At 40.6% G+C, this 26,199-nt stretch overlaps 2 protein-coding genes and 1 long non-coding RNA gene across 19 annotated transcripts in view; 1 reads left to right on the forward strand and 2 right to left on the reverse strand.

Annotated features, from left to right (window-relative positions):
* LOC105242166 overlaps positions 1 to 3,334 on the reverse strand; it is a 42,596-nt gene extending 39,262 nt beyond the window's left edge. For 3 of the 8 annotated variants that reach the window (XR_004625485.1, XR_004625489.1, XR_004625481.1), the window contains exons 1-4: positions 1,876 to 3,131; positions 1,633 to 1,799; positions 988 to 1,169; positions 771 to 900 (exon numbers count right to left, since the gene is read on the reverse strand). This is a non-coding gene — a long non-coding RNA (uncharacterized LOC105242166). Of the gene's footprint in view, positions 1 to 770; positions 901 to 987; positions 1,170 to 1,632; positions 1,800 to 1,875; positions 3,132 to 3,215 lie in introns of those variants that run through there. The other 5 variants (XR_004625490.1, XR_004625491.1, XR_004625488.1 and 2 more) reach the window with 5 other exon arrangements.
* Positions 1 to 26,199, reverse strand: part of DLG1 (discs large MAGUK scaffold protein 1) — a 1,062,265-nt gene that overhangs the window by 215,721 nt on the left and 820,345 nt on the right. The window lies entirely within an intron of this gene.
* Positions 3,353 to 25,813, forward strand: CSTF2 (cleavage stimulation factor subunit 2). Of its 4 annotated transcripts, none has more exons than XM_019810229.2 (15): positions 3,382 to 3,501; positions 4,616 to 4,694; positions 5,028 to 5,197; positions 5,901 to 6,037; positions 6,511 to 6,630; positions 6,746 to 6,883; positions 8,229 to 8,301; positions 13,313 to 13,375; positions 15,720 to 15,779; positions 16,425 to 16,566; positions 17,371 to 17,546; positions 18,122 to 18,429; positions 21,697 to 21,807; positions 22,760 to 22,885; positions 25,596 to 25,813. In XM_019810229.2, exons 1-14 carry the CDS (start codon positions 3,444 to 3,446, stop codon positions 22,880 to 22,882), a joined length of 1,758 nt encoding a protein of 585 aa, XP_019665788.1. In that variant the 5' UTR covers positions 3,382 to 3,443; the 3' UTR covers positions 22,883 to 22,885; positions 25,596 to 25,813. The 4 variants fall into 4 exon arrangements, with proteins under 4 accessions (XP_002929575.1, XP_019665788.1, XP_011235877.1 ...); XM_011237575.3 differs by having other exon boundaries at positions 3,384 to 3,501; positions 8,178 to 8,301; XM_002929529.4 differs by lacking the exon at positions 15,720 to 15,779 and having other exon boundaries at positions 3,353 to 3,501; positions 8,178 to 8,301.

A 26,199-nucleotide genomic window follows, 5' to 3' on the forward strand; every position in this document is an offset into this window, starting at 1 on the left:
GATGCAGCCACTGTGGAAAATGGTATGGCAATTCCTTAAAAAATTAGACATTGAATTACATGATCTAGCAATTACACTTTTGGATATATACGCAAAAGAATTCAGAGCAGGAACTCAAAGAGGTATTTGTACTCCCATGTTCATAGCAACATTATTCACAACAGCCAAAAGGTGGAAGCAACCCAAGAGTCCATTAACAGGTGACTGGCTAAACATATTTTTTTGTGTACATACAATGGAATATTATTCAGCCTCAGAAGGAAGGAAATTCTAACACATGCTATGACATAGATGAACCTTGAAGGCACTATGCTAAGTGAAATAAACCAGTCACAAAAGTAAAAATAGAGTGTTAAGATTCCACTTATACGAGGTACCTAAAGTAGTCAAATTCATAGACACAGAGAGTAGCATGGTGGTTGCCAGGGGCTGGTGGGGGGGATAATGGGGGATTAATGTTTAATGGATATGGAGTTTCCATCTGGGAAAATAAAGAAGTTCTGGAGATGGACAGTGATGATAGTTGCACAATGTGAATATACTTAATACCACTGAAGTGTACACTTAAAAATGGTTAAAATGGTAAATTTTGTTATGTATACTTTGCTATAATAAAAATATATATATATATTACACTAAAACAATATCCCAGGTTTTGTGAGACTGAAGATCTATGTAGAAAAGCTTTGTAATCGATACAGCCCTTCACAAATACTAGCTATTTTTAATCATTATCACCCTGTTTACCCCAACCTGATACCATTACCCACATGTTCTGTCCAGCCATGTTCACCCAGCAGCACACTGTTGGAGTTTAAGTGTGGCACAGTGATATCCGCCTTGGTTTTGCTAAACGCTGGATTCCATGTGTCACTGCAACAGTCTCCCAGAGTTCTGGTTCTGAAACAGAACAAGCCCCCCAAAAGATGTGTTCTGGCAAGGCTGATTGGATTCTACAGAAAAAACTCAGAGACTTCCTTCTCTTACCTAGTCTTCCCCAGTGCTTGGAAGCAGTCCCCATTCAGCAGCAAGAAGTCACCACGCCATTGCCGAGAACAAGGAAAATCTTCCTCCAGTTCAGCTGACCAACTAACTCCCTGGCCTGCAACCAAGAAATGTATCTCATAAGGCAGCCCTTGAGCAGGGGACAATCAGGAACCTTCTGGATTCTAGAAAACAAATATAGGAAATGTATTCATTGAGCATGAATTGAGAAAAAGAGTAATTAGAAAAGAAATAAAATATGAGGAGTGCCTGGGTGGCTCAGTCAGTTAAGCATCTGCCTTCGGCTCAGGTCATGATCCCAAGGTCCTGGGATTGAGCCCCACATCAGGCTCCCTGCTCAGCAGGGAGCCTTCTTCTCTCTCTCCCTCTGCCCACGCTCTTTCACTCACTCTCTCTCAAATAAATAAGATTTTTTAAAAAACTAAAATGCTAAAATCAAAAGACCAGAATGACCAGCTTTGATGGACTGCACAATTCTCTATGCTGTAGCCTCAGAGCTGAACCCTCAAATACAGAAAGTATAAATATTACTGCAGAACAGGAGTGATAATGCAGTAGTGTAAAACTTAGGAATGATGTTTCCTTTCTGGAAAGCAAGCCAATTGGAACCTACATCCAGATACTGACCAGGATCTGTGTCGGCATTCAGGTGCTCTCTGAGAGCCCCAAGTTTCCTTGGCTATTACAGGAGCTGCTCATTGAGAATTTCTAACATGGGTAATGCTGCATTGCCATCTGGAATCTTTTTCATGCAATGATGTATGTCCAGGAGTTGCTGCCTTTGCAGATATTCCCTGGAGACCAATGAGGGATTTTATTCCATGGCTCTGAAAAACTTTAAATTTAGATCAAACATGAAGTAGTACTTACCCCAGCCTTGGAAGTTTGACCTTCTATGGCCGAGTCTCTGTGCCTTCACAATCTTGAGTGTCTTTTCTTGCTTCACTTATACCTTATCCAAGAGTCTTAGTATCATCAAGACTAAATGAGAATTCGGGACTTTTCCACAAAACTTTCTGCCAATGCCCCACAAATCTTGACTGTGGTTTCCCAAATTCTTTGATTCTCCACCATGCACCCTTTCTCTTCTGAGCAAATCCCCCAAATAACACTTATTCTAAATATAGTCCCATTTGTGTAGAAATGCATCTTTCCTAGTTTTCTCCCACCTCTTCATACTGCACCTATATTGTTGTGTTAACTGAGGTTCAGTCATAACACCTACCACAGCATCAGGCGCCCTACCTTCTGTTTTCACTTTGTTATAACCTATAGGCTAAAGATATGTATCACCCCAAGAGTGTTGCAGTGAGGAAAAGACTCAGGGACAACAGGCACTGAGGCAGGAGTCACCGGCACAGGGCCTATAAATGAAACCCAAATATACAAAAGCAAAAGCTTAGGAAACATCCTCTGCACACACCTCCTCTTTTATAACCAGTAGAGTAGGGTTGGTTGATGAAGTGAGAGACCAACAATCCATTCTCTACACATGATTGATGACAGCACAACAAGCCCCTGGTTACAGGTGCCTCAACCTATTCTTGGGTGGTTTGTTGTTATGAGCCACCGACCCAGGATCACCAAGTCATAGATACAAGTTCTTTTCCAAAAATGGTAATAAAATATGTTGAGTCATTCATATTCTCTCAGTTATACTGGGAGGCAATAACTACAGCAGTTAAACATTCAGTCTCTGAGCCAAAGCAATCTGAGTTCAAATCATTCGTTAGCCGCTTATTGAGCACCGGCAGTCAAGAATCTTTTCCAATACCCCGCTAGCCTACGCCCTCCGCCACCTCGCTCCCTCACCACCACCAAATACATGGAGCCCAGGTGCTACGCAAAAGCAGACAGGGGTCTGTTCTCCCTTTACCCCCCTATCTCCTCAGCTATGGCGACGCCTTGAATTTGAGCGCTCCTCATTCTCTCATATCCTAGACTGCCGCGACTCTCATATTGCTCGATACACTCCAGCTTTTATAAAGTAACGGGCACGCAGCTGGGGCGGGACCAAGCACCTCCCTTCCCTCACAGGGCGGAAGTAAAGTGAGGGCCAAGGTTGTTAGCAAATGACTTCCCTGTTACCATGGTAAAGCGGCTGCCGCCATCTTTATTGTGGCCGATGATTCCTCGTGTTGGTCTAAGAAAAAATGAATAAGGAATTCTACAGACTAAAATCCTGCAAGTTAGTCTGGGACCGCACAAACCTACGTCGGAACGGAGTTCTCTTCCCACCGCAGCCCAGCCCGGAGTGGTTAGCTCTCGGGAACCAAGCACGCGCCGGCTGCTAACGGAATGACGCCAGGAGACGGGCCAAGTGTACGCCCCGCCCAGGTGCTTCCGGCTCACGCGCCTTACAGAAGCGTGTTTGGCGCAGAGCTCACGCGCCGTACGGAAGTGTGCTCTGGCGCACCGGAAGCTGCCGGAAGAGAGCGATGGCGGGTTTGACGGTGAGAGACCCTGCGGTGGATCGTTCTCTGCGTTCGGTGTTCGGTGAGAGCAGTTCGTGGAGCCAAGCATCGGGGAGGGACAGAAAGAGACAGGGAGCTTCAGGGAATGCCCCCTGCACCTCATGAATTGCTGCAGGAGCTGGTGATGGGTCGGGCTTGCGGCTCTACCTGCCTATCCTGTGGGGCGGCCAGTCTAGTGGACTCGCGGGCAAAGTGATGCTCCCTTCCCTTGAGGTCTCACAGCCTTTCCATGATGTGGCTGAGGAAGTTAAACTAGCGTTTAGCTTCTGTGCCTTTCTCCTTTCATGAGCTTCAATTATCGTCTGCAATCGAGGGCGCATGGCAACTGTCCCGTACTACTTCTCACTCCCTATCCCAGAATACAGATTTTATGCTGAGTGTATAGAACCCTGTGTCCACTTCCCGCCTTCTCATAAGGACTTTCATCCTCTGCTTTTTACTGTAACATTTTAGTTCGATACTGGTAGCGGCCACCTGGAGTCTTAAAAGTGGATTGTGAATGAATGAACAAATGATTAAGATCTCGTCGAAGGAATTTTAAAGAGGATCAAGTCTATTCTGAGTAATCTTTTCAGATGAAATAAGTTTTTTTTTAAGTACGTGTGGTGATTTTAAAGCACCTTTTGGAAAGGACATAACGAAACAGTTTAGAATAATTTTTAAACATCCTCCACTACATTCATGGTTATTCTTTGAGTGTGTGTGTATGTGTAGAAATACGGACATAATGTGCCAGTTTTTAAAATACCAAATATATTGGAATTTTTAGTAGCTATCGATAAGACTTACGGATCTATACATAAATACCAATGCCGAAGTATTTATTTTCGCCGAAGTATTTATTTTCACCAAAGTTAAGAAAAATCATAACACTTGTCAGATAGGTCTGAGAACTGATATTTAGAAGTGCCTGTACCTTTTATATTTAGTCTTAGTGGTTTATTTGTTTTTTTATTTAAGTCAGCAGACAAGATTGAAATGTTGTCTGAAATACCATGGAACTGGGATTGTAGGAACACTATTTTGAGGTAGTTGTTACATTTTCAATGATATAAGTACTGATTCTGTTTACTTTCTCACAAGGGAAGTAGGTTACAAACTCAGAATTTTAATATGTTGTCTATTTTCTTCCATAGTGGGGAACATTCCATATGAGGCTACTGAAGAGCAATTAAAGGACATCTTTTCTGAGGTTGGACCTGTTGTTAGTTTCAGGTGAGATTCTCCTTTGACTACTTGAGGTTTTCTTTAAAATCACAAATTTGGCCCTTAGCAAGAATAGCAAGGTTTTTACTGGTGACTTTTCATATGCATCCTTCTGTTTGTAACAGCTTTATTCAGGAATAATTCACATACCACACAATTCACATTTATTTTTACTAAAAGATACATTTTTTTCATTTAAAAATGTTTTTAAAAGTATTTTAGTGAAGCAGTCGGTGATAAGGTTATTTGTCTTACAGTGGACCAAATTAGAATATGGCCATGTTAGCAGGAACGCTATATGTGTATAACATTTGTGCCTGATACTTGGTTCTGCTCTCCCAGGTTGGTATATGATAGGGAGACAGGAAAGCCAAAGGGTTATGGCTTCTGTGAATACCAGGACCAGGAGACAGCACTTAGTGCCATGCGAAACCTGAATGGGCGTGAATTCAGTGGGAGAGCACTTCGAGTGGACAATGCTGCCAGTGAAAAGAACAAAGAAGAGCTGAAGAGTGAGTATAAACCTGATTGTATGCAACATGAATTAGTAAAGATGTAACAATGAAGATTTTTCCATTTGTGATATGTTTTAGCACCTGCTGAAATGGATAGCCACGTAGATTGACCTACTTGAGGCACCTGCATTAGGGAAGTGTATATCTTTGAGAAACAAGGTAAAGTTGACTTTAGAAGTCTTTCAGTTGCGAAGGAGTTGATTTACAGTTGAAGATGAATTCAGGCTCACCAAGCCATTAGTTGCACTATGTCATTAGTTTACCACTGCTGTAACTGTTCGTCAAAGCTGTCATTGGTGGGATTACCAAGGCATTTCTGGATAATTTCAGTTCCCACACATAACAGAGGTAACAGATCAGGAATTCCATTTTGTAATTAGCATCTTTTTCTATTATTTTGCTTCTGTTGTTTCACTTCTGAAATGACTTATCAAAGGAAATCAATATGCCTCATCCCTAATTTAGGTTAACGTTTTCCACCTATGTGATCCTAGTCCCAGCTTTCTTCTGAGAGCAGAAAATACACTCTGTCACTTTCCTCTACAGAAATAAGAGACTTGCAAATCACTTACTTCTCAGTTCCAGAGAATTTAAAGTTATAACGGGTCCTGGAAAGAAAGAAGCTCTGGAAAGTAGATACTTGAACTGATTTAGCTCATAATTTTGCCTATTTAACTTTTTGTACTTTCTTCCCGATCAGGCCTTGGCACTGGTGCCCCTGTCATTGAGTCACCTTATGGAGAGACCATCAGTCCTGAGGATGCCCCTGAGTCTATTAGCAAAGCAGTTGCCAGTCTTCCACCAGAGCAGATGTTTGAGCTGATGAAACAAATGAAGGTGGGAGGAGGCATTAGGTTAAGAGCAAATCAAATCACATCAAATTTTCAAGTTCATTGATCAAGTGAATGGAAATAATTCCCTGAGCTCAAATATAAGGTGCTGCCTGTTGACCACCATTTCTCGCACCTTCGGTATGCCATATGTGCACAGCGTATTTTACATTTCATGCAAAGAGCTTTCCACTTTTTGTACACAAACACAACTATACAATCTGGCTTTTTGTGGCCCATCGATATCAGATATAGATATTCAGATGTGGCTTTTCTCTTAAATGGTGGTATTACAGTATTTGAAATGCCTCTTCCTTCTCTTGCCTGTCATGACCAAAATTTTGTATGCTATGCAAAAACCAATGATAGCTTAAAAAGCTTCTTGAGTATTATATTTCTCAGATGAGAATGGCTCTAAATCACTATTAATTTCTAAGTATTAAGTAGTGAACCTGATGATGAATCTGTTTATCTTCTCAGCTCTGTGTCCAGAATAGTCCCCAGGAAGCACGGAACATGTTGCTTCAGAACCCTCAGCTGGCTTATGCGTTGCTACAAGCACAGGTAGTGATGAGAATTGTGGATCCAGAGATTGCCCTGGTGAGTGTTTCTTATTCTTTTATAGAAACGCCACGGTAAACCTTGAGTGGGGTAGGAACTGCCTGATAGCTTTGTTAAACAGACAGCTCACAGATTTGTCTTTTTGTTTTTTTAGAAAATTCTGCATCGCCAGACAAATATCCCAACGCTGATTGCAGGCAATCCTCAGCCAGTTCACAGTGCTGGGCCTGGCTCAGGATCCGCTGTGTCAATGAACCAGCAGAATCCTCAGGCCCCTCAGGCCCAGTCTTTGGTAGGGCTTTATCTCTTAACGTTTCTTTTACCTGTTTTGAATGCCGTTTTCACGTTAGGAAAATACACTGAAAGAAGAACAGTCAGAAGCTGAAGATGATAATTTCAGTTCCCGAACATAAAAGCAATTTTCAGTTTGCAGAGTACATGTCATCCAAATGAATATAGATTTGGTGCCAAGTTTGTGAAACAAAGAGATCCTTCCTGTGTGTCCTTTTATATACGCTAACTTGGTGTTCATGTGCATGTGTGGTACTATGGTTGGCACTTTGTTATTCTATATCCATTGTCTCATTTAGTACTTACAGCAATTGTATGAGGTTGGCACTCTTACTATCTCCTTACCAGTGGAAAAAAGTAAAGCTTGCTTGCCAAGCGTGACACAAAACTGAAGCCATAAGAAATCAATACATTTGAAAACTGAAAAATTTCTGTATAGAGAAAAAGAAGTAAAACCCAAAGACAAATGACAAATTGGGAAAAAGTATTTGCCACACACATGATGGACAACAGGCTGATTAAGAGTCCTTAGTCATGATCAAGGACATTTATTGCCACATTATAATAATGAAACATTGAAACATCCTAAATGTACATCAGCGGAAGAATGGGGAAAATGTGGTATATTTATCCAGTGAAATACTCCGTAACAGTTAAATAAATTACACAGGTCACCATGAATGACTTTCAAAAACCTAATTCCATATAGTAGTAAAGAGGAATTAGGATGCATGGTATTAACACAGATAACTCAAAAGTTACAAAAATGAAAATAAGTGAATGTGGAAGCCTTCCCAAAGTATGGGATATATGTGTTTGCACATATCCCAAAAATGTGTTGAATGAGTTGCAAATAATGTTTAGTGCATAATGATTTACATACAATTTCAAAACGTCTGTAAAAATTCTTAAGTGGTTGTCTTAAGAGAGGGACACAGGACACAATTGGGGAAGACCATAGGGAAGATTTCAAATATATACATTTATTTCCTAAACTGTATGTTTATTTTCTTAACAATTTATATATCTGGAATTTTTCATAATAAAAGTGTTCAACCTCAAGATAAGGTAAATGTAAACAGAAAGAACAGTAATCTACCATTTTTTATCATTCCAACTGGAAGACGTAAACAACTTGAAGTCAGCCGTAGGTGCCACAACATAGCCTCACAACACAGATCAGACTTATCAGTCTCTGCTTTTAGACATTGTCCAACTTAATTGTGTTCTGTATAACCAGGCTCATCATGTGTATTGTCTAGAGGTGTATACATACTGTTTTTCCCTTTGGTCAGGGTGGAATGCATGTCAATGGTGCACCTCCTCTGATGCAAGCTTCTATGCAGGCTGGAGTTCCAGCACCAGGGCAGATACCAGCGGCTGTGACGGGACCTGGTCCTGGTTCCTTGGCTCCTGGAGGTATGTTTCACTTAGTCTCCACCATTTTGGTATTTTGCTAAAGTTTTGTTGTAGCAAATGGTATAATGTTGCCAAATTATTATATGGTAATGAGATGTTGATATAAAATTAATATACAGCTAGGAAGCGTATATCCTGGGTGGAGGAAATAGTTGATCTCATATAGAGAGAGCAGGGAAAAGGACCACAAAATGGAAAAGTACGGTAGAACTTCCAAATTAACAAGGGGGAAATGAAATGAATGGAAACTAGCCAACAAAGCCAGCAAATAGAGGGAAAAGGAAACAACATTGTGAATTAAGTAATAATAAACATAACGTAAGGAGGAAGGAATAAAATCTCATATGGTCGTTATTCTGTTAAATGTGAATGGACTGAATTTTCCCACTAAAAGCCAGAGACTTAGATTAGGTTAAAAAGCACATTAAAAAAAACACATGAAATACATAGTCGCATTTGTTATTATATTCAACAGATATGAAATTGCATTTCATTAAATATAATCAGACCACACAACAAAAGGAAAAAAGAATTTTTAAAACTGTGTATTTTGATTGAAAGTATGTATATAGGAATTATTGAGTATTGCTATTATGCCTGTAGCTTTTTGTCATTCAACAATCATAACTAAAAAACTCATGAGAGGAATAGTGATTCCCTATATGAAACTCCTGTATGAACACATGATATAATATTTAAAGTTTTTTATGCAACATATTTGCCTCTTGTTAATTTATCTAATCTGGGTTAGATTGACTACAACACTACTCAGAGCATAATTGAACCTAAATTGTTCTGTTTTGTAGAGAAACTGGTCTACAGAACTAAGTTGACAAGGAATAGAGGAAGGAATTTTAAAATAAATTTCAGCAAACTCATGATTTTCGTTTATCTATAGAGTAAATATCTTTCAATAAAAGAAATGGATTCTGTATTTTATACATTTTTGAGTTACAGGTGCCTAACTTACCTTAAAATATCACAGGTTGAACTGTGGCCCTACTACACGAGTATGCAACCCATGACATAGGCAGCTCATAACATGAGTTGAAAAACACCCAAAGTTGTCTGTATCCTGTTCAGTGACACAAGTGCCCTGCTCATGCACTTGGATGTCACAGGAGTATCAAATTGCTGTAAAAGTTTCTAAGTGTCTGCTCTCCATTTCTGTACTTAAATTGTCATGAATTGATAACATACAGTGTGTGGATCAGCATTGTCTGTGTACCATACTTTGAGTACCTTTGTGCTAATAGACGAAAAGTAAGTAAAGGCATTGAGGAATAAAGTAGTGGAAGCAATAAGCATGATTTATTATGGGAGGTTTATGTCTTTTGACTAAAGAACACACTTTTGCCCCCAAATGACCATGAACAGTTAAAAAAAAAAAAAGAAAAACAAAAAAACACACACACAAAAAATATGTACTTGGCCACAAAATAAAAACAAGTTTAAAAAGTAGAGATTTTACAGGCCACATTCTCTTATTATAAGCCAATAAAATGAATGAATAAAATGAAGTAATTAAAAGGTGATGAAAATAAACTTTACTTGGAAAAAGAAGGAACATACACTAGGTAATCCTTGAATTAAAAAGAAAATAAAAAGGAGATTTATAAATCATCTAAAAGACAACAAAAAGTAGTGTACTTTATACAAAAAAGTATGGGAAATAGTGAAGGCAGTACTTAAAATGAATATCTTCAAATGCCTGTGTTATTAAAGAATAAAGGAATTCTACTAGTTTTAAAGAATTAGGAAAATAATTTTTTTAAAGAAACAAGATACCAAAAAGAGGAAATTAATAAATATAGAAGTTGAAAGTAAGTATGAAAGGAACTTAAATTACTGGATTTTCAAGTATTTTTTGTGAGTTTGTAGCATTTCTATTTCTGAAGTTATAAAAACATCACTCAGATTTTTGAAGTACCCTGTACAAAACTCATTGACAGTTGGTGAGAAGGGGAAACAGCCTAGTAGAAAAGTAGGCAAAGAAAATGAGTAGGCACTTCATAGAATAGCTAAATTGTGGAAGGAGCCGAGATGCCCTTCAATAGATGACTGGATTAAGAAGATGTGGTTCATATATACAATGGAATATTACCCAGCCATCAAAAAGAACGATTACCCAACATTTGCAACAACATGGATGGGACTGGAGGAGATGATGCTATGTGAAATAAGTCAAGCAGAGAAAGACAATTATCATATGGTTTCACTCATTTGTGGAACATAAGAAACAGCAGGGAGATCGGTAGGAGAAGGAAGGGAAGAATGAAGCGGGGAGTAAACAGAAGGGGGAATGAACCATGAGAGATTATGGACTCTGGGAAACAAACTGAGAGCTTCAGAGGGGAGGGGCATGGGGGACTGGGATAGGCCAGTGATGGGTTATAAGGAGGGCACGTATTGCATGGAGCACTGGGTGTTATACACAAACAATGAATCATGGAACACTACATCAAAAACTAATGATGTACTGTATGGTGACTAACATAACATAATAAAAAATTATTATTAAAAAAAAAACTACCTAATGAAAAAAAAAAATAAAAGCAAATCCAAATGGCAACAAAAGCAAATGCATTTGTAGTCATGGGATTGCAAGTTAAAATACAAGATTTCACTTTACTGAAACCCATCAGACTAGCAAAATTTCAAAGAGAGATGACACTATTGGTGGGGAAAGTGGTATCATAAATTGCCAGTGGACATGTGAACTGTTTTAGCCTTTTAAGAAAGTAGTCTCACGTTTAAAATTCATGTACACTTTGATCCACCAATTCCACTTCTGGGAAGCTAGCCCATACAAATAAAAGTGCCATCACGTGATAGTGTATAATATGAAAAATTTTGCCTGTTGAGTCCTTCTGCCACTGCTTTCCTCAGATCCTAAGTCTTTGTATTGTTTTAGTGAATGGTCTGAATAAGTCATAGAGTGGTTGGTGGTTAGAAGAGACCTTTGAAATTATTTAGACCTGTGGTTCTCGAACTTTAATGTACATTAGAATCGCCTGATTAGCTTATTAAAGCACAGATGCTGGGGCGCCTGGGTGGCACAGCGGTTAAGCGTCTGCCTCCGGCTCAGGGCGTGATCCCAGTGTTATGGGATCGAGTCCCACATCAGGCTCCTCCGCTGGGAGCCTGCTTCTTCCTCTCCCACTCCCCCTGCTTGTGTTCCCTCTCTCGCTGGCTGTCTCTCTCTCTGTCAAATAATTAAAAAAAAAATCTTTAAAAAAAAAACAAACACAGATGCTGGTCCCCACCACCAGACTTTGTAATTCAGCAGGTCTGAGATAGGGCCCTGAAATTTGCGGTTCTGACAACTCTTTGGTGATACTGACGCTTCTGGTCTGAGCAGCACATTCTGAGAACCATTGTTTTAGACCAACTCATTCACTTTACAGATGAGTAAGCATAGGCATATGTTAACTTTATCAAATCACTTGTTCAAAATCACAGTTACTTAGTAGTAGGGGTGGGGCTAGCACAGGTTCATGTTCTTAATCCGTGGCTCTTCAATGCCTGGCATATTAAACGGAGTAAGAGAATATGATGGGGGCCGCCTGGGTGATTCAGTCGGTTAAGCATCTGCCTTCAGCTCAGGTCATGATTTCAGGGTCCTGGGATCAAGCCTCGTGAGCCCCACATGGGGCTCCCTGCTCAGCAGGGAGTCTGTTTCCGCCCTCTCCCTCTGCCCCTCCCCACCGTTCGTGCATGTTGACTCTCTCTCAAATTTTTTAAAAAGAGAATATGGTGCGTAGTTGATCTTTTAGTTAAGTATTAATGAACTGCAAACAGCTCAGCTTGTCTTTTCTCCCTACTTACAGCATAGCATGTATGTTTCTTTTGAGGAAAAGAGAATTATTGCTTTATAGAAGGGACGAGACAAGGACTTGTGGTACATAATTATTCTTTGTATAGCAGTCCTCCTGTCCCAACTAGTTAGGGTAGAGCAGTGGTTCTTAACCCTGTTAGACCCTGTGGCCTTTGTTCATAACATATTTTGCAGTGACTTTTTACTATCCTGAAATGAAATGCACAGATGTAACCTATTTAATGTGATTTCCCAAAAAAATATAATGCCCTAACTATAATATAAAGGAGAAGTAAAAGGAAATTAGCCTATAATAAAAAATATTTTAAATGCGCAAGTGTTCAGGCACAACTACGCAAGAAACCAAAAGGTAGCAGTCAGATGCTTGCACCTATACCATCAGTGTAAAAGCTACAGATGCAGACAAATACAGGTATGTTGTTTTGGCAACTCGCATACCAGAGGGACTGTTGATATTAGTGTTGTGATTTTCTCAAATGGTGAAAACTTTTGGTAAAGTTCTTAACAAAACAAAATGCAGTACCTGTAATTGACTCATTAATTGTATTTCTGGAAGATTGAGTATATATGTGTACAGATGTAAATAGGGAAAAGAGCTTTTTTTTTTTTTTTTTTTTTTTTTTTTTACAAATACGGCAGACTTAGGTTCTAAGTTCAGCTGACTGTAAACAGGTTTTCATTTGTGTTAACGTTCACCAAGACATTTGAAAATTTTGCAAGACGAGATACTTCTGGATTTTGGAGGACTACCTCAGACATTGCAGGGCATCTAGTATCCCCGTTGGCTTCCAGTTAAATGCCAGCCATGCCCCATAAATCTTTTCACGACTAAAACCCACATATTTACAAAATGCCCTGGGAACAGTCTTGCCTCCTCTGGGAGGAGTTAATGTGGGCAAGTGCCGTTGTTCTACTATATCACACAGAACTTCTGCCAAGGTTTTAGTAACCAGGGAGTATTCTCATTTAACTCACTTTTCTGTCACTGAAGCCTAGAGTTTACTAACAAACTTTACCTTCTGTATAACTGCATTGTTTAGTGGTAGTTATGATCTTTCTTTGTAGTTTTCTGCCTGTGAGGCAGAAGAAGGAAATTTGTTAACTCAGCCACTGTCCTAATTTTTTCTCCACTGCCCTAATTTGCGTTTTTCTTTCCTTCCTTTTATCTTCTAGGAGGAATGCAAGCTCAGGTTGGAATGCCAGGGAGTGGACCAGTGTCCATTGAGCGGGGACAAGGTAAATAAATCTTAATATCTGATTAATGTGTGACATGTTGTATATCTGCACTGTCTTAGTATGGCAGCCACTAACCAACCACATGTGGCTATTTGAATATTAAATTAATTGAAATTAGGTGGAACTTAAAATTCAGTTCCTCATTCATACTAGTCACATCCCAAGTGCTAAGTGGTCACATCCGTGGTTATGGCACCACATACTGGGTATGGCAGATACAGAATATTTCCTTCATTGCAGAATATTCTGTTGGACAGCACTAGTCTAGACTTTCCATCTAGTGACTCAGAGCCCAGCTCTACAAGAATCAATAAAGCAAATGGATCCTTTGTTTCTATTTAATGTGTATCACCTTTTCATAATAGTCTAATGATACTGCTGACATGTTCTCTCTCACTCTGTGGATATCTGTTGACCAAGTAAGGAATTTTAATAATGAGCCTGTAACATGTAGAAGCCTAAATCTAAACCACAGAGAAAACTGGGAGGATCAAAGGTCTGTGATGCCTACTTGGTAAGGGTATGTTGTACTGTGGCAGTAACACTGGATACCACAGCAACAGCCACTCCAGAATCTTCAAATTATTTCCCTCTGTTGCTGGAGTTTGAAGAAACAGAAAGTGCAGTGGTTTTGTTGAAAACACCATTAAGAGGAGAAAGAGTGAGAATACTGAAGGAACTAACAATAAAACTGAGCACATACTATAGGCCAGGCAGTTTAATTTTCATAAACAACTATGTGAGTTAGGGGGCAACACCCTCAGTATTCAGGTAAAGAGATGGAAGCTCAGAGTTTTAAGTTACTTATTCAAGGGCACGTGGTAAGTAAATACTGCTGAGTGACGTGGACAGGACTTGGGGCAGTCATCTCTTCCAGCTAGTAAGTGGCAGAGCAAGATTCTGAAGTCTCTGACTAAAATCTTCCTCTTTCCAAAAATCCACACCGCCTCTATTAACTTCCAAAAACACTCTTCAGTGTCTTCTGTTCTTAATTCATTTTGTCATCGTGATGAGAAAGAACTCTTCTGGGCAGCACAGAGAAGCTGAAGTTACTTCTTAGCACATGGCCTACAAGTAAAACCCATTGTTTAAAAGCAAAATATTAAGATAGAGGCCTATGTACTATATTCCTTGTCTGCGGTTTGTCCATTAGGGTTGGTTGCTGAAGTGACAGACCTGATCATCTGGTCAGATGGTTGGCAGTGGGATAGGCTCTTGACCAAATGCCTCCTCTGAGCAGCCTGTGCTTTTGTGCTGTTGTGCCCCCACGCCCTTGACCACTCTCAGTAGATCGTGTGTGTACCCAGAGTATTTCTGCATTAGGGAGAAGGCATTGGGGTTCCAGTCATATTTTTCTTCTTCCCAAGCAAGCCATCAATCAACCAAACTTTAGCTGTTTAATATATACTTCCACGAGACCTCTTCTTTCCTGCTCTAGTTCTCTTCTCCTCTGTGGGTCAAAAGTGAGCAGAGGGAAACGACTTGAGTTTTGAAGGTATATCAGGTGTGTCTTCTCGAAGAGAGAAAGTGAGATGAGTTTTCTTTTATAGTTTTTGTTCAGTACCCAACAGAGGAAGCAAGAATCTTTGCACTTGTACCCAGCTTGCTTTCTTTTCCTGGAATCCGTGCTTCTTACGCGCATTTGTAATGGTGAAAGGAGACAGAGTAGTTTAAGAAGACACTTCTTGCCTTCTGCCACCTCTGTGGTGTTGGCACCCTTGTCATCTCATTAGTCTTTGTCTGCTGTTGTCATGGTGTTTGGTTGTTACCAGAGGCTCGTAGTGGCAGAGTATTTTTTGAGGAGCAATATTCTCTTTCTTTGTCTAAAGGTCATTCGCTGCATTTCCCGTAGAAATTTTTGTGCTTTAAAATGTGGCAGAAATAGTACGGTGCACTTGTGTTATGGGCCTCTTCAGAATAAATCTTGCCTTCCAGATTCAGTACAATCTCTTTCATGTTTTGCTTATGAAAATATGTTTATGTTCTTTGCCTAACTAGAGATTCAGAACCATACTTTTTGTATTTTGTTTCTTTTCTTGTAATGGTATAAGGAGATTTAGGTGGACTCGTAGTAGCAGAAGTGAAAATTGAAAGTGGCTGAGTAACATCAGTGGCCTACCTGTTTCCCCTGAGGAGGCAGTCTCATCACAGCAGAACAGCTTCAGATCCCAGAGAAGCGACTATAGTTTAGGAAGATTTTGTAGCCTGGGGCAGGCTCCTGAACTCTTGGCTTTTTAACTTACATGTGTAAATCACCAGTGTCTGTACGTGTATGATCCTGTGTGTGCGTGCAAGCTATTTTAAGTGTCTGCTCTTTCTCCTTTTGAACTTACTGCTCACCTAGGAACCCTACAGCACTCGCCCGTGGGACCCGCCGGGCCTGCATCAATTGAGCGAGTTCAAGGTACCCATTGTATCTGCAGGTTTCCTTTTGCTTGTGGTGTTCAGGGTGGGACGTTGAGAGGACAAGGGCTGCTTGGCAGTCATCCTCACGTTCGGAACCCAGAAGGGTAGTGTTTTGGGCTTTTGTTTTTAAATTTTTTCCTGTTGGGGCCACAAGCCTAAGATTGACCTCTTCACACAGGGCAGAGAACATGGATGATATGGGCATCTGTCCGAGGCTGTACTCCCTCCCTACTGGTGTCAGGAGGCTTGGATGGAATAGCAGTCTGTAAGGAGACAGCAGGTTCTTGCAGAGCCATGGCAGTGTTCACATATGCCAAGACCCTACCTCTCTTTTGTGACTCTGGTCCTTGAACTAAGATTGATTATAAGGAAAACCAGGAGCATAAGTTTCTTCCGGTTGCAGTGCTAGTCCTTGGCAGGTTGCTCCCCATTTTGCTCTTTATGTAATTCCATCCATACCTCTGACATGGCACAGATTCTGCCTACACCCTGCTTCTGTTCTTGAGCTGCAAGAGGAGTCTGCTGTGGTGAGGTTTCACCCGCTCTCAGGTGTCTGAATTATGTTGTCAGTGGTATATAGAGTCATTTCTTGTTTCCTTATGTGTCCTTCACAACAGTAACTCCCGGTTTGTTTCCCTGTCAGTGCCAATGCAGGACCCCAGAGCAGCTATGCAGCGTGGGCCCTTGCCTGCCAACGTCCCAACTCCTCGAGGTCTGTTAGGAGACGCTCCAAATGACCCACGTGGAGGCACTTTACTTTCTGTAACTGGAGAGGTAGAGCCTAGGTAAGCACTAACGTAGAAAGGAAAGGGCTGGGGGAATCAGAATTTTCTCTTGGTCCAAGAACACTGTCTTTCTGTACCTGTTTGCCTGCTTCAACAGATAAATAAATATTCATGGCCACTGTCCAAGACTAAGGAAGCACTTCTTGGACAGAACTATGTCTGTTGAGTATGTCGTTTTGAATGACCCATGGCTACCCGAGTCATCTTTAGAAATCGGAAATTCTAGCACGTATCTAAACAGGGAAAACTGTTGCTTATCGATAGTAGCAATATCAGTAGTAGCAATAATAATAAGATAATGATGGTTGATATTAATGGAGATCATGCCTCCTCTGTGCTGTACTTCACTTAAATCATCTCATTAAATCCACACAACCCTGTGAGATTGATACTAATATCAGTCCTGTTTTACAGTTGAAGAAACCGAGGCATAGAGAAGTTAAGTAAATGTGCCCAAGATTACATAGCTAAATAAGTGATAAAGCCAAGATTTGAACCCATATAGTAACCCACGTTGTTAAGCCCTGTCCCTGTACTACATATTCGTTCTGTACAATGGATATCCATTACCTCCTCCTTAATTATGAGTGCCCTGAGTATATATGAATTTCTAGAATATGTGCCTTTATATCTCCGTAGCTTTTTTTTTGGGGGGGGGTCCTGTTTGGTGTTCATTCTCTTAGCATTTGTAGACTGATGTTTGCATCAGTTCATTGATTTTTTTTTTCACTTACTGATCTTCTGGTTGACACTTCTTTTGTTGTTTTGTTCTGTTTTAAAATATAACATTTTTTCCATCCCTAGAGGTTACCTGGGACCACCTCATCAGGGTCCACCCATGCACCATGTCCCTGGCCATGATAGCCGTGGCCCGCCCCCACATGAGATGAGGGGAGGGCCCTTAGCTGAGCCCAGACCTCTAATGGCAGAGCCAAGAGGACCCATGCTAGATCAGAGGGGTCCACCCTTGGATGGCAGAGGTAAGGGGAGACCACGTCACAAGGCTGACTGGTAGTTGTGGGCTGATAATAAACCCAGCTATCTTAGGTTCTAATCTGGGATAAAGAAGGCTGGGGCAATGGGGTTGGCAGACATTTTTAAGATTTATCTGCAAACCTATAAAACTGGGAAGGAGAAAGTGATCTCATGTACAGTTGACCATTGAACATGTTTGAACTGTGCAGGTCCGCTTATACATAGATTTTTTTTTTTTTATAAATGTACTGCAGTACTATAAATAGTATTTTCTTTCTTAACGACTTTTTTAATGTTCTCATTTCTCTAGCTTACTTTATTGTAAGAGTGCAGAACATAATACATACAACATACAAAACGTGTCAGTCAGCTGTTTATGTTATTGGTAAGGCTTCCAGTCAGCACTAGGCTATTAGTAGTTAAGCTTTGGGGGAGTGCTCCAACCCTTGCCTTGTTCAAGGGTCACCTGTAGTTGGGGGGAGACGTGACTGGAGGAATAGATTTCTTTCTTTGATCATTGGTTCTTTTTGCAGTAAAGATGAGTAGCTACACAATGGTTTTCTTACAACTTTTTTTATAGGTGGAAGAGATCCCCGAGGCATAGATGCACGAGGGATGGAGGCACGAGCCATGGAGGCTAGAGGATTAGATGCCAGAGGATTAGAGGCCCGTGCAATGGAAGCCCGAGCGATGGAGGCCCGCGCGATGGAGGCCCGTGCGATGGAGGCCCGCGCGATGGAGGCCCGTGCAATGGAAGTCAGAGGGATAGAGGCCAGAAGTATGGATACAAGGGGCCCAGTCCCTGGCCCTAGAGGCCCTATGCCTAGTGGAATCCAGGGTCCCAGTCCAATTAACATGGGAGTAGTTGGCCCCCAGGGATCCAGACAGGTATGTGCAATACTCACTTCTTCTACATGAAATCTTGATCTATTCAGGAATTGACCACTGAGCCTATGACTGTTTTCTGATTTGGGCTATTTCTCAGCTTGTTAGAACAGGAGATTAGAAACTCCCTTCTTCTAATTTCTCTGACCCTTAAGGTGGTTATTTTCTTGCCACCAGGATTGTAGCAACCTTGTCCCACAATTTAAGGAGTGCTTCCATTCAGAGCAGTGCCCCTGCAGATTAGGAGATAGAGTGTATCACTAGAATCTAGGCATGGATAATTTGAAAAACCTCCCCCAAGTGATTCTAATGTACAACCATAAGAACTGCATTAGAGCATATGGGAGAGCTATTAGTAGTCATTTCAGTAATCTTGGGTTTGCAGCAGCCTATTGGAGTTTACTTTCATCACATAGCCTAAGTGAACAGTGGAATGTGAAAGGCAGTTTTTACTAACATTCACCTTAAAACCTGTGGAACTGAATTCTTATCTCTTCTTTCTCCTTATTTGGCTCTCTAGCTATGTGTATATGGCGATCTGTGATCGTCTCTGTGTTGTCATCTCCTCCCTCTTCACACACAATTGGTTGTGGGGAGGTGGTTTGTGTGTCTCTTCCCTGAATTTTTATGTGCTAGTACCTTCGTCTCCCTTTTGCCCCTCCTTCCTCTATGTACTTCTTCTGTGTCTCTTCCCTCTTCCATATGTTTATGTGTCTTGCTCCCGTGTGTGTGTGTGTGTGTGTGTGTGTGTGTGAGAGAGAGAGAGAGGGAGAGGGAGAGAGGGAGAGTGTCACTGGAATGGGACGTGTCAGTCATCCAATTCTCTCATTTTATAGGTTTGGAAACAGATCCAAGAATTCAGGTGACTTGTCCAAATTCACACAACTAAAAAGTGACAGAGCAAGGAATAGAACCCACTGTTTTTTTCACTGTACCACACAGTCCTATTATCTGCACATCATGTATGTGTATATGTGTGTCTACCTCCCCCTGTTTAATAGGAAATACGAATATGTTGTTTTCTGGTATGTGTAAAAGAAAACTGTTCTCTCTTTTTTCAAATTGTGCTTTTAAAAAATGTGTCTGTGGGCCTTGGTGTTTATTCTGCCCTCTAGGATCAGTAGCCTTATAATAAAAATGGTTTTTATGCTTTTATTCAGTCAGTCAACAAATATCTATTGAGCACCTACTGTGTACCAGACAGAGCTCTAGGTACTGAGGATATAGCAATGTGAACAAAACGAAGTCCCTGCCCCTGCAGAGCTTGCATTCTAGCTGGGGAGACTGACAACAAATAACTACATCATGTCCTTATAGAATTCTGTCAGTAGTTTTGTGGAGAAAGACATTAAAAGTAATGGTTGGAAGACCATTGCTGGATAATGTCTTGCTGTTTTGTCTCTGCTAGAGCTTGTACTCGTTACTCTAATATAAGATCTCTATAGTTCTCATTAGTAGATTGTATAAAGCGTATTAGATCTGAGTGAAAAAAATAAAAATTTTATCTTCAGACCTTTTTTATGTTGTTTAAATTAATATGTTCACTCATATATAAGAGATAGACAGTGAGAACCTTGCTTCATCCCCTGTATCTGTCTCCCCTGTGACCCCCAGCCCCTATAGATCATAGCTTTTATTCAATTTTTGATGTATCTTTCTAACAAAGCATATATTATAAAAAAAAAAGTGTCTATATTTCCTTTCTTTCACTGTTCTGTGCCTTTTTTTAACTTTACAGTATATCCCTAATTCATAATTTTAAATCAGATTTTAAAATTAATTTCAGTTCACCTTGTTGGAAACTTGTTAGTTAAAAGGCTTATTATTACTAGGGTGATTATATGACTTGTCCAAACAGGGACATGTTTGCGACTGAGAGTGCTGTTAAATAGTTACTCTGGGGCAAAAGCATAAACTGGGACTATCTTAGGCAAACCTGGACGTGTGGTCACCTATATTGTGACTTGTCTAGAGTGACTTGCCTAGAACAGGCACTCCTGGAAACTTTAAATGGCCATTATTGAATGGTTAGCTCATAATATAATACCTCAAATTAGTATTAACTGTGAAGCTTCGAAAATATTATTCTCCTAGATGTTTCAGATCTGTAACATAACATTAAGGTTCAGACCGGTCTCTGGATTCAGTATTGATAAAGAACAGAAAGTGATAATGAAGTGTATTATGCTTCCTTCCCTCCTTAAACAAGATAATGAAAAATGATTTTAACCATTTTTGATTACTCAAGGTCATCATTGAATGTGCCTATTATTGTATGTGCTCTAGTAGAAAGTATAGTTATTTCCTGTTTGGTTTCTGGTCTCCTTCACCATCAGGCTGTCACCTGGCTCTTCACATTGCTGTCATGGTATCTCCTCCTAACAGTGTATCCACATTTCTTTTTGTGCTTTGCTGCTTCTAATCTGCTGGGGAAGCAGGTAACATGTTTGTTCACAATTTGTGTTTCATAAGAGTACCTAAACTCTGGGTGAATGCTTGAGTGTGAACATAACAACATGGGGACATTTAACAGTTATTCTCGGTGCTCTGAGGCCTTTTCTTTGGGTTCTGATAGTCTTCCCAAAGATGAAACTCACCGAAGATCTTAAATAAGTATGATAAAACTGCATTTTGTTCTCTTAACTTGGGTCAGTCCTATTTCTTGGTCTGTATTTAGCAGAAAGCATCTGCTGCGTATTCTCTCTGAAAGTTATAAAAAGCAAATGTTGGGCTAATAGCAGTCTTTCCCCCGGAGGCCTTCCCATCTCCTTCCTGACTCTGCCATTACGATCATCTCTGCCTTACTTGTGGGATAGGGCCCTTTGGGGCGAACTGCCTATGTCTGATTGAACTAGAGGTAGGCGGTATCTCTGTGGATGTAGCTTCCCCAGTGGACCAGCATACATTATCTCTAGAATCTTCTGGCTTTCATTTGTTTCCACTGAGCACTAGTTTCTAGGATGCTCTCAGTTTTCTCTGTGCTTATGCGGCTGGGTTTTGCTTGATTCGATGGTACCTGACTGTGCTGTGTGATATTTGTTGATGATGCTGGAGCTGCTGTAAGCAAATGTGTCTAACTCACTAGTTGATCTCTTGCTAAACCCTGCCTTCTGCGGTTGCTGACTTTAAGAAATGATCTTCAGAGTCATTAATTTGCTTTTTTTACCCTATCCATAATCAGATGATATCTTTCGCATTGCTATTATTGGGTTCTGAATACTGTATGAAAAGTTCTGAAAACTCTCTCCTCCTCTTTCTTTGTGCACATAGGTCCCAGTCATGCAGGGAGCAGGCATGCAAGCAGCAAGCATTCAAGGTGGAGGTCAGCCTGGGGGCTTTAGTCCTGGCCAGAACCAGGTTACCCCACAGGACCATGAGAAGGTAAGTAATACTGTCTGACTGTCTCCGTAGGCACACATCTTTTGGATTCCTCTTTTCAGTTATGATGTGGAGGTCCTGGGTCTTTGGAGTTCCTTTGGAAGTGGTGTTTAGTCTTAACAACTTTTAATGATCTTGTTATCTGAAAATCTGTGGGCCTGGTCTTAAGATTCTTAGATGGATTTGTAATGGCAGCTTATCTTACATTTCAGACTCATCAGCCAATAATGGTTTTTTCTGCGGGCCAGGTTGACTTGAAAATCTAAGTCCCTTTTTCCCCTCCTCTTTCTGCTTTATCCCTAAAAACAATAGCAGATTCCCCATGAGTATGTCTGTTTCTATATTTGACCATCGTGGGGAGCTAGGGTCTGATGGAAAAACTAAAACTTGTGAGAGAGAGAAAAAGAGACTTTCAGAAGGGGATTAAAGGGATGCCTGGGTGGCTCAGTCGGTTAAATGGTTAAGCGGCTAAGCTTCTGCCTTCGGCTCAGGGTCCTGCTTGGATCGAGCGTCAGCTTTGGGCTCCCTGCTCAGCGGTGAGCCTGCTCCTTCCTCTGCCTCTGCCCCCTCTCCCCAAGCTCATGCTATCGCGCACGCTCTTGCTCTCTCTCTCAAATAAATAAAATAAAAAATCTTTAAAACAGGATTAAAAACTGAAGACTTCCCAGGGTTCATAGATAGCATGTTAGTCTGCAAGAACTTTGGGTTCATGCAGGTGTCTGTCTGATTTGAGTCTCCTAATCTTTGGTATTATTGTACTTGAGCTTTTCATTGTGCCTTTTCTCACCGGCCAGTTTTGGTTTGGTTTGGTTTGGGGTGGGGTGGGGTGGGGTGGGGTGGGTTTTTTTGCCTGCATTATTCTATGTGTGAAATATCCTTCCTTTCTGGGCAAGAGCTGGTGGTGTTTTTTTAGCTGCCATCGTTAAAACTCACTCCGTTCTTTTTCTCTTTACAGGCTGCTTTGATCATGCAGGTTCTTCAGCTGACTGCAGACCAGATCGCCATGCTGCCTCCTGAGCAGAGGCAGAGTATCCTGATCTTAAAGGAACAAATACAGAAATCCACTGGCGCGCCTTGAAAGGTGAGCAGACCTAACCTGCCTAAGTCAGACAAACTCCTTGTGCATTTGGGGTATTAGATACTTTCAGCCTTAACCAACAACGCTCTCCTGATCTAAAGACTGTCCGAGGCCCACACTCCTCTTGGCTAGACTCTTCACCCTTCGTTAGGTCGTCTCCCGTCAGGATAGGGGAAGGCAGCAGGATATCTGTTCAGTTGTTGAGTTGGTCGTAATCTTTCTTAACCTTTCTTTCTGAATGGCAAAAGTAACATGATCACTTTTACAAATTTAATCAAATACAGAAATGGAGAAAGGTCCGAGTTGGAAGCTGTGCTTCCTTAAGCTCCTTCCCCAGACAACCTCTAAATGTAGTTTCGTGTGTATCCTTCCAGGATCAGTTGTGTCATTTTGTGTCCCATCAAAATGGAGAAAATACAAAGCATTTCAATAAAAAAAATGTATAAATATTTTGGTTTCCAGTATTTATTTACTATTGACTGTTTTGGTGTTAAACTGTTAGAGCACGTTTCAGGGTAGTGATCGTCCACCATCACCATCAGTCCCTTCACATTTTAGAGGTTGCTGTACACTGCTGCCCTTTTTTCTTCCTTATCTGTCAGTTAAAACGGATCATAATCATGGAATCACCTGATTCCATATACTGGCATTTCTTTTAAAAACTGTTTTCCCCAACATCTTGTATTTCGTAAATAATTGTTTTCTTGGGGCGCCTGGGTGGCTCAGTCAGTTAAGTGTCTGCCTTCAGCTCAGGTCATGATCTCAGGGTCCCAGGATTGAGCCCCACATTGGGCTCCCTGCTCTGTGGGGAGTTCGCTTCTCCCCCTGCCTCTGCTTCTCCCCCTACTTGTGCACGCATGCGCTCTCTCTCATTCTCTCTCTGTCAAATAAATAAATAATCTTTTAAAAAATAAATAATTGTTTTCTTTTTTTCTCTAAAGAGTTTTTTTAGTTTTTAGTACTCTCTGTACCGAACTTGGGCTCAAACTTACAATGCTGAGATCAAGAGTCATATGCTCTACCAACTGAGCCAGCCGGGCACCCCACTAATTCTGTTTTCTAAAACAGCTTAAAATTCACATTGTCCCAGCATCAGGTGGAAAATCACATTTTGAATTTCTACTTGTTACCCCATCTATATTATAATTCCTATCCATATTTTATCATATAATAGTGAACTCATTTATACTAATTAGCAGTCTTTACCAAGTATATTGTGTTTTAATCCATATTTGCAGTGTCATTAAAACATCCAAACTGGAAACATGCAACATGCATCGTATCTGTATTTAGACTTTATTTTTTTAATATTTTTTTTATTTGGCAGAGAGAGAGAGGGAGAGAGCACAAGCAGGTGGAGCTGCAGGCAGAGGGAGAGGGAAAAGCAGGCTCCCCCGCTGAGCAGAAAACCTGACGTGAGACTCAATCCCAGGACCCTGGGATCATGACCTGAGTGGAAGGCAGGCGCTTAACCAACTGAACCACCCAGGCTCCCTTGTATTTAGACTTTAAATGACTGAACTATAATGTGAAGCTGTTACAGATGGATAGCTAGCTAGACTTTTGGTATGACCAATACTTTAACTTTTTAATCCAGATACCTGAGGCATTCTTTTTTTTAGTAAAAGCATAGGCTAGCTATTATATTCAGAGGAATAGATTAAACACTATTCCCCTTTTTTACTTTTTCTAATTCATTTATGTCAGAGAAGGCATTCCCTATAATATGGGGAAATTACTGTTTTTGGATGGTAGAGACAGAAATGTTTTTGAAACTTCTTTCATTACGTATTCTAGCTTATAAGATATTTCAAAGCCTTGCACATACACCACAGGGCAAGGAGTTTTGTTTGTTTTACATGTTATTTTGAGATAATTATAAATTCACAGAAGGTTGGAAAAATAGTGCAAAGAGCCTCGTGTACCCTTCCCCCAGCTTCCCCCAGTGATATCATCTTCAGAAGCTGTTGTGCAATACCTTTTTGGTTTGTAGTACAAAACCAAGAAACTGACATTGGTACATTACTGTTAACTAGACCACAGATCTTATTCCGTTTTCACCATTTTTTAAAACCTACATTCCTGTGTGTGTGAGAGAGAGAGAGTGTGTGAGATGTGCTGTGTGCATGTAGTTCTATATGGTTTCACATGGGCAAGGTTTTAGTGTATATTTGCTATTACTTGTGCACACTATGGCCAAAATGTTGGCTCTCCGTCCATCTTACACCTTGGTAGTTGTAATCTATTTCTGTGATCACTTGCATCAATGGTTCTCAACCAGAGGCAGTTTTGCTCCCTGTAAGACATTTGGAAATGTCTGGAGACATTGTTCATTGTCACAACTTTAAGGAATATGGTATACTACTGGCATTCATTGGGTAGAGACCAGAGATGCTTCTAAACATCCTATAATCATAGGATTCCCTGCCTCTCCACNCATTGTCAGTTCCACATCCCCCCAACCCCACCCCACCCCCCGGCATAACAAAGAATTATCTGTCTTCAATTGTCAGTGGTGCTGAAGTTGAGAAACCCTGCTGTAAGAGGTGATTACTTTGGGGATCCTGGAGGCAGACACCTTAGGAATCTTTCCCTGGTGATTTGCTCTTTTGCATAGCCTCCCTCCCCCACTTTGAAATTTTTTTTTCCTGATGTTTGGGAAAGAGAATTTTGTCTCCATTTCTAATGGCTTTCTCCCAACTTTTCCTTACAGGTTTTCAAAAATACCTGGCAACAAATCGGGAAATTAATTCCATAACTTTGTTGAAATGTTGCAAAAAGATGACTTCTGCATCCTAACCCTTGAATGACTCAAACTGATTCCAGGTGGAGGATTCCCATCACCTCTCAGAACAAAATCAGTTCATTCTGTTGTCTTAGTTTGTATATTTTCTGTGACTTGAAATAAACTTTGAACACAATTTTAGTATACTGCAGATTGATATACATGACCTTTTTGCTTTTAAAAAGCTGAACACCAAGGGTGAAACCTTAGATGTGTTTTCAACCCTTACCGCAGTATTGTACTTTAATGTTCTGTTGCCATAGTTCTGTTTTTCCTTTAAGTTAACCACTTCTTCTTCTTGGTGGTATTTGAGAATTTCTCAGAAGCAATGTTTTCTGGAACTTAGTTTTTGCTTTGTTTGCTTCCAGCAGGAATAATAAGTTTTGCCCTTTGAGAACTTGCCAGAACTTCTGAGTTTACTGGGAGAAAATATCCCCTGCTTAGAGCTATTAAATGGTCAGAAGGCCAACAAAGCAGAGCGTAGCAGAGCAGTGTATTTAGTTTAGAAAAATCCAATGATCAAAATGCACTT

The sequence above is a fragment of the Ailuropoda melanoleuca genome, chromosome 1 (genome assembly GCF_002007445.2).
Source record: "Ailuropoda melanoleuca isolate Jingjing chromosome 1, ASM200744v2, whole genome shotgun sequence".
In the NCBI taxonomy this organism is placed as follows: domain Eukaryota; kingdom Metazoa; phylum Chordata; class Mammalia; order Carnivora; family Ursidae; genus Ailuropoda; species Ailuropoda melanoleuca.

Coding starts and splice junctions, on each gene's coding strand:
- CSTF2 (XM_011237575.3), top strand. CDS start 3,444: ATGGCGGGTTTGACGGTGAGAGACCCTGCGGTGGATCGTTCTCTGCGT. Junction 5,198..5,900: donor GAACAAAGAAGAGCTGAAGA/GTGAGTATAAAC, acceptor CTTCCCGATCAG/GCCTTGGCACTGGTGCCCCT. Junction 18,430..21,696: donor GCCCCCAGGGATCCAGACAG/GTATGTGCAATA, acceptor TTGTGCACATAG/GTCCCAGTCATGCAGGGAGC.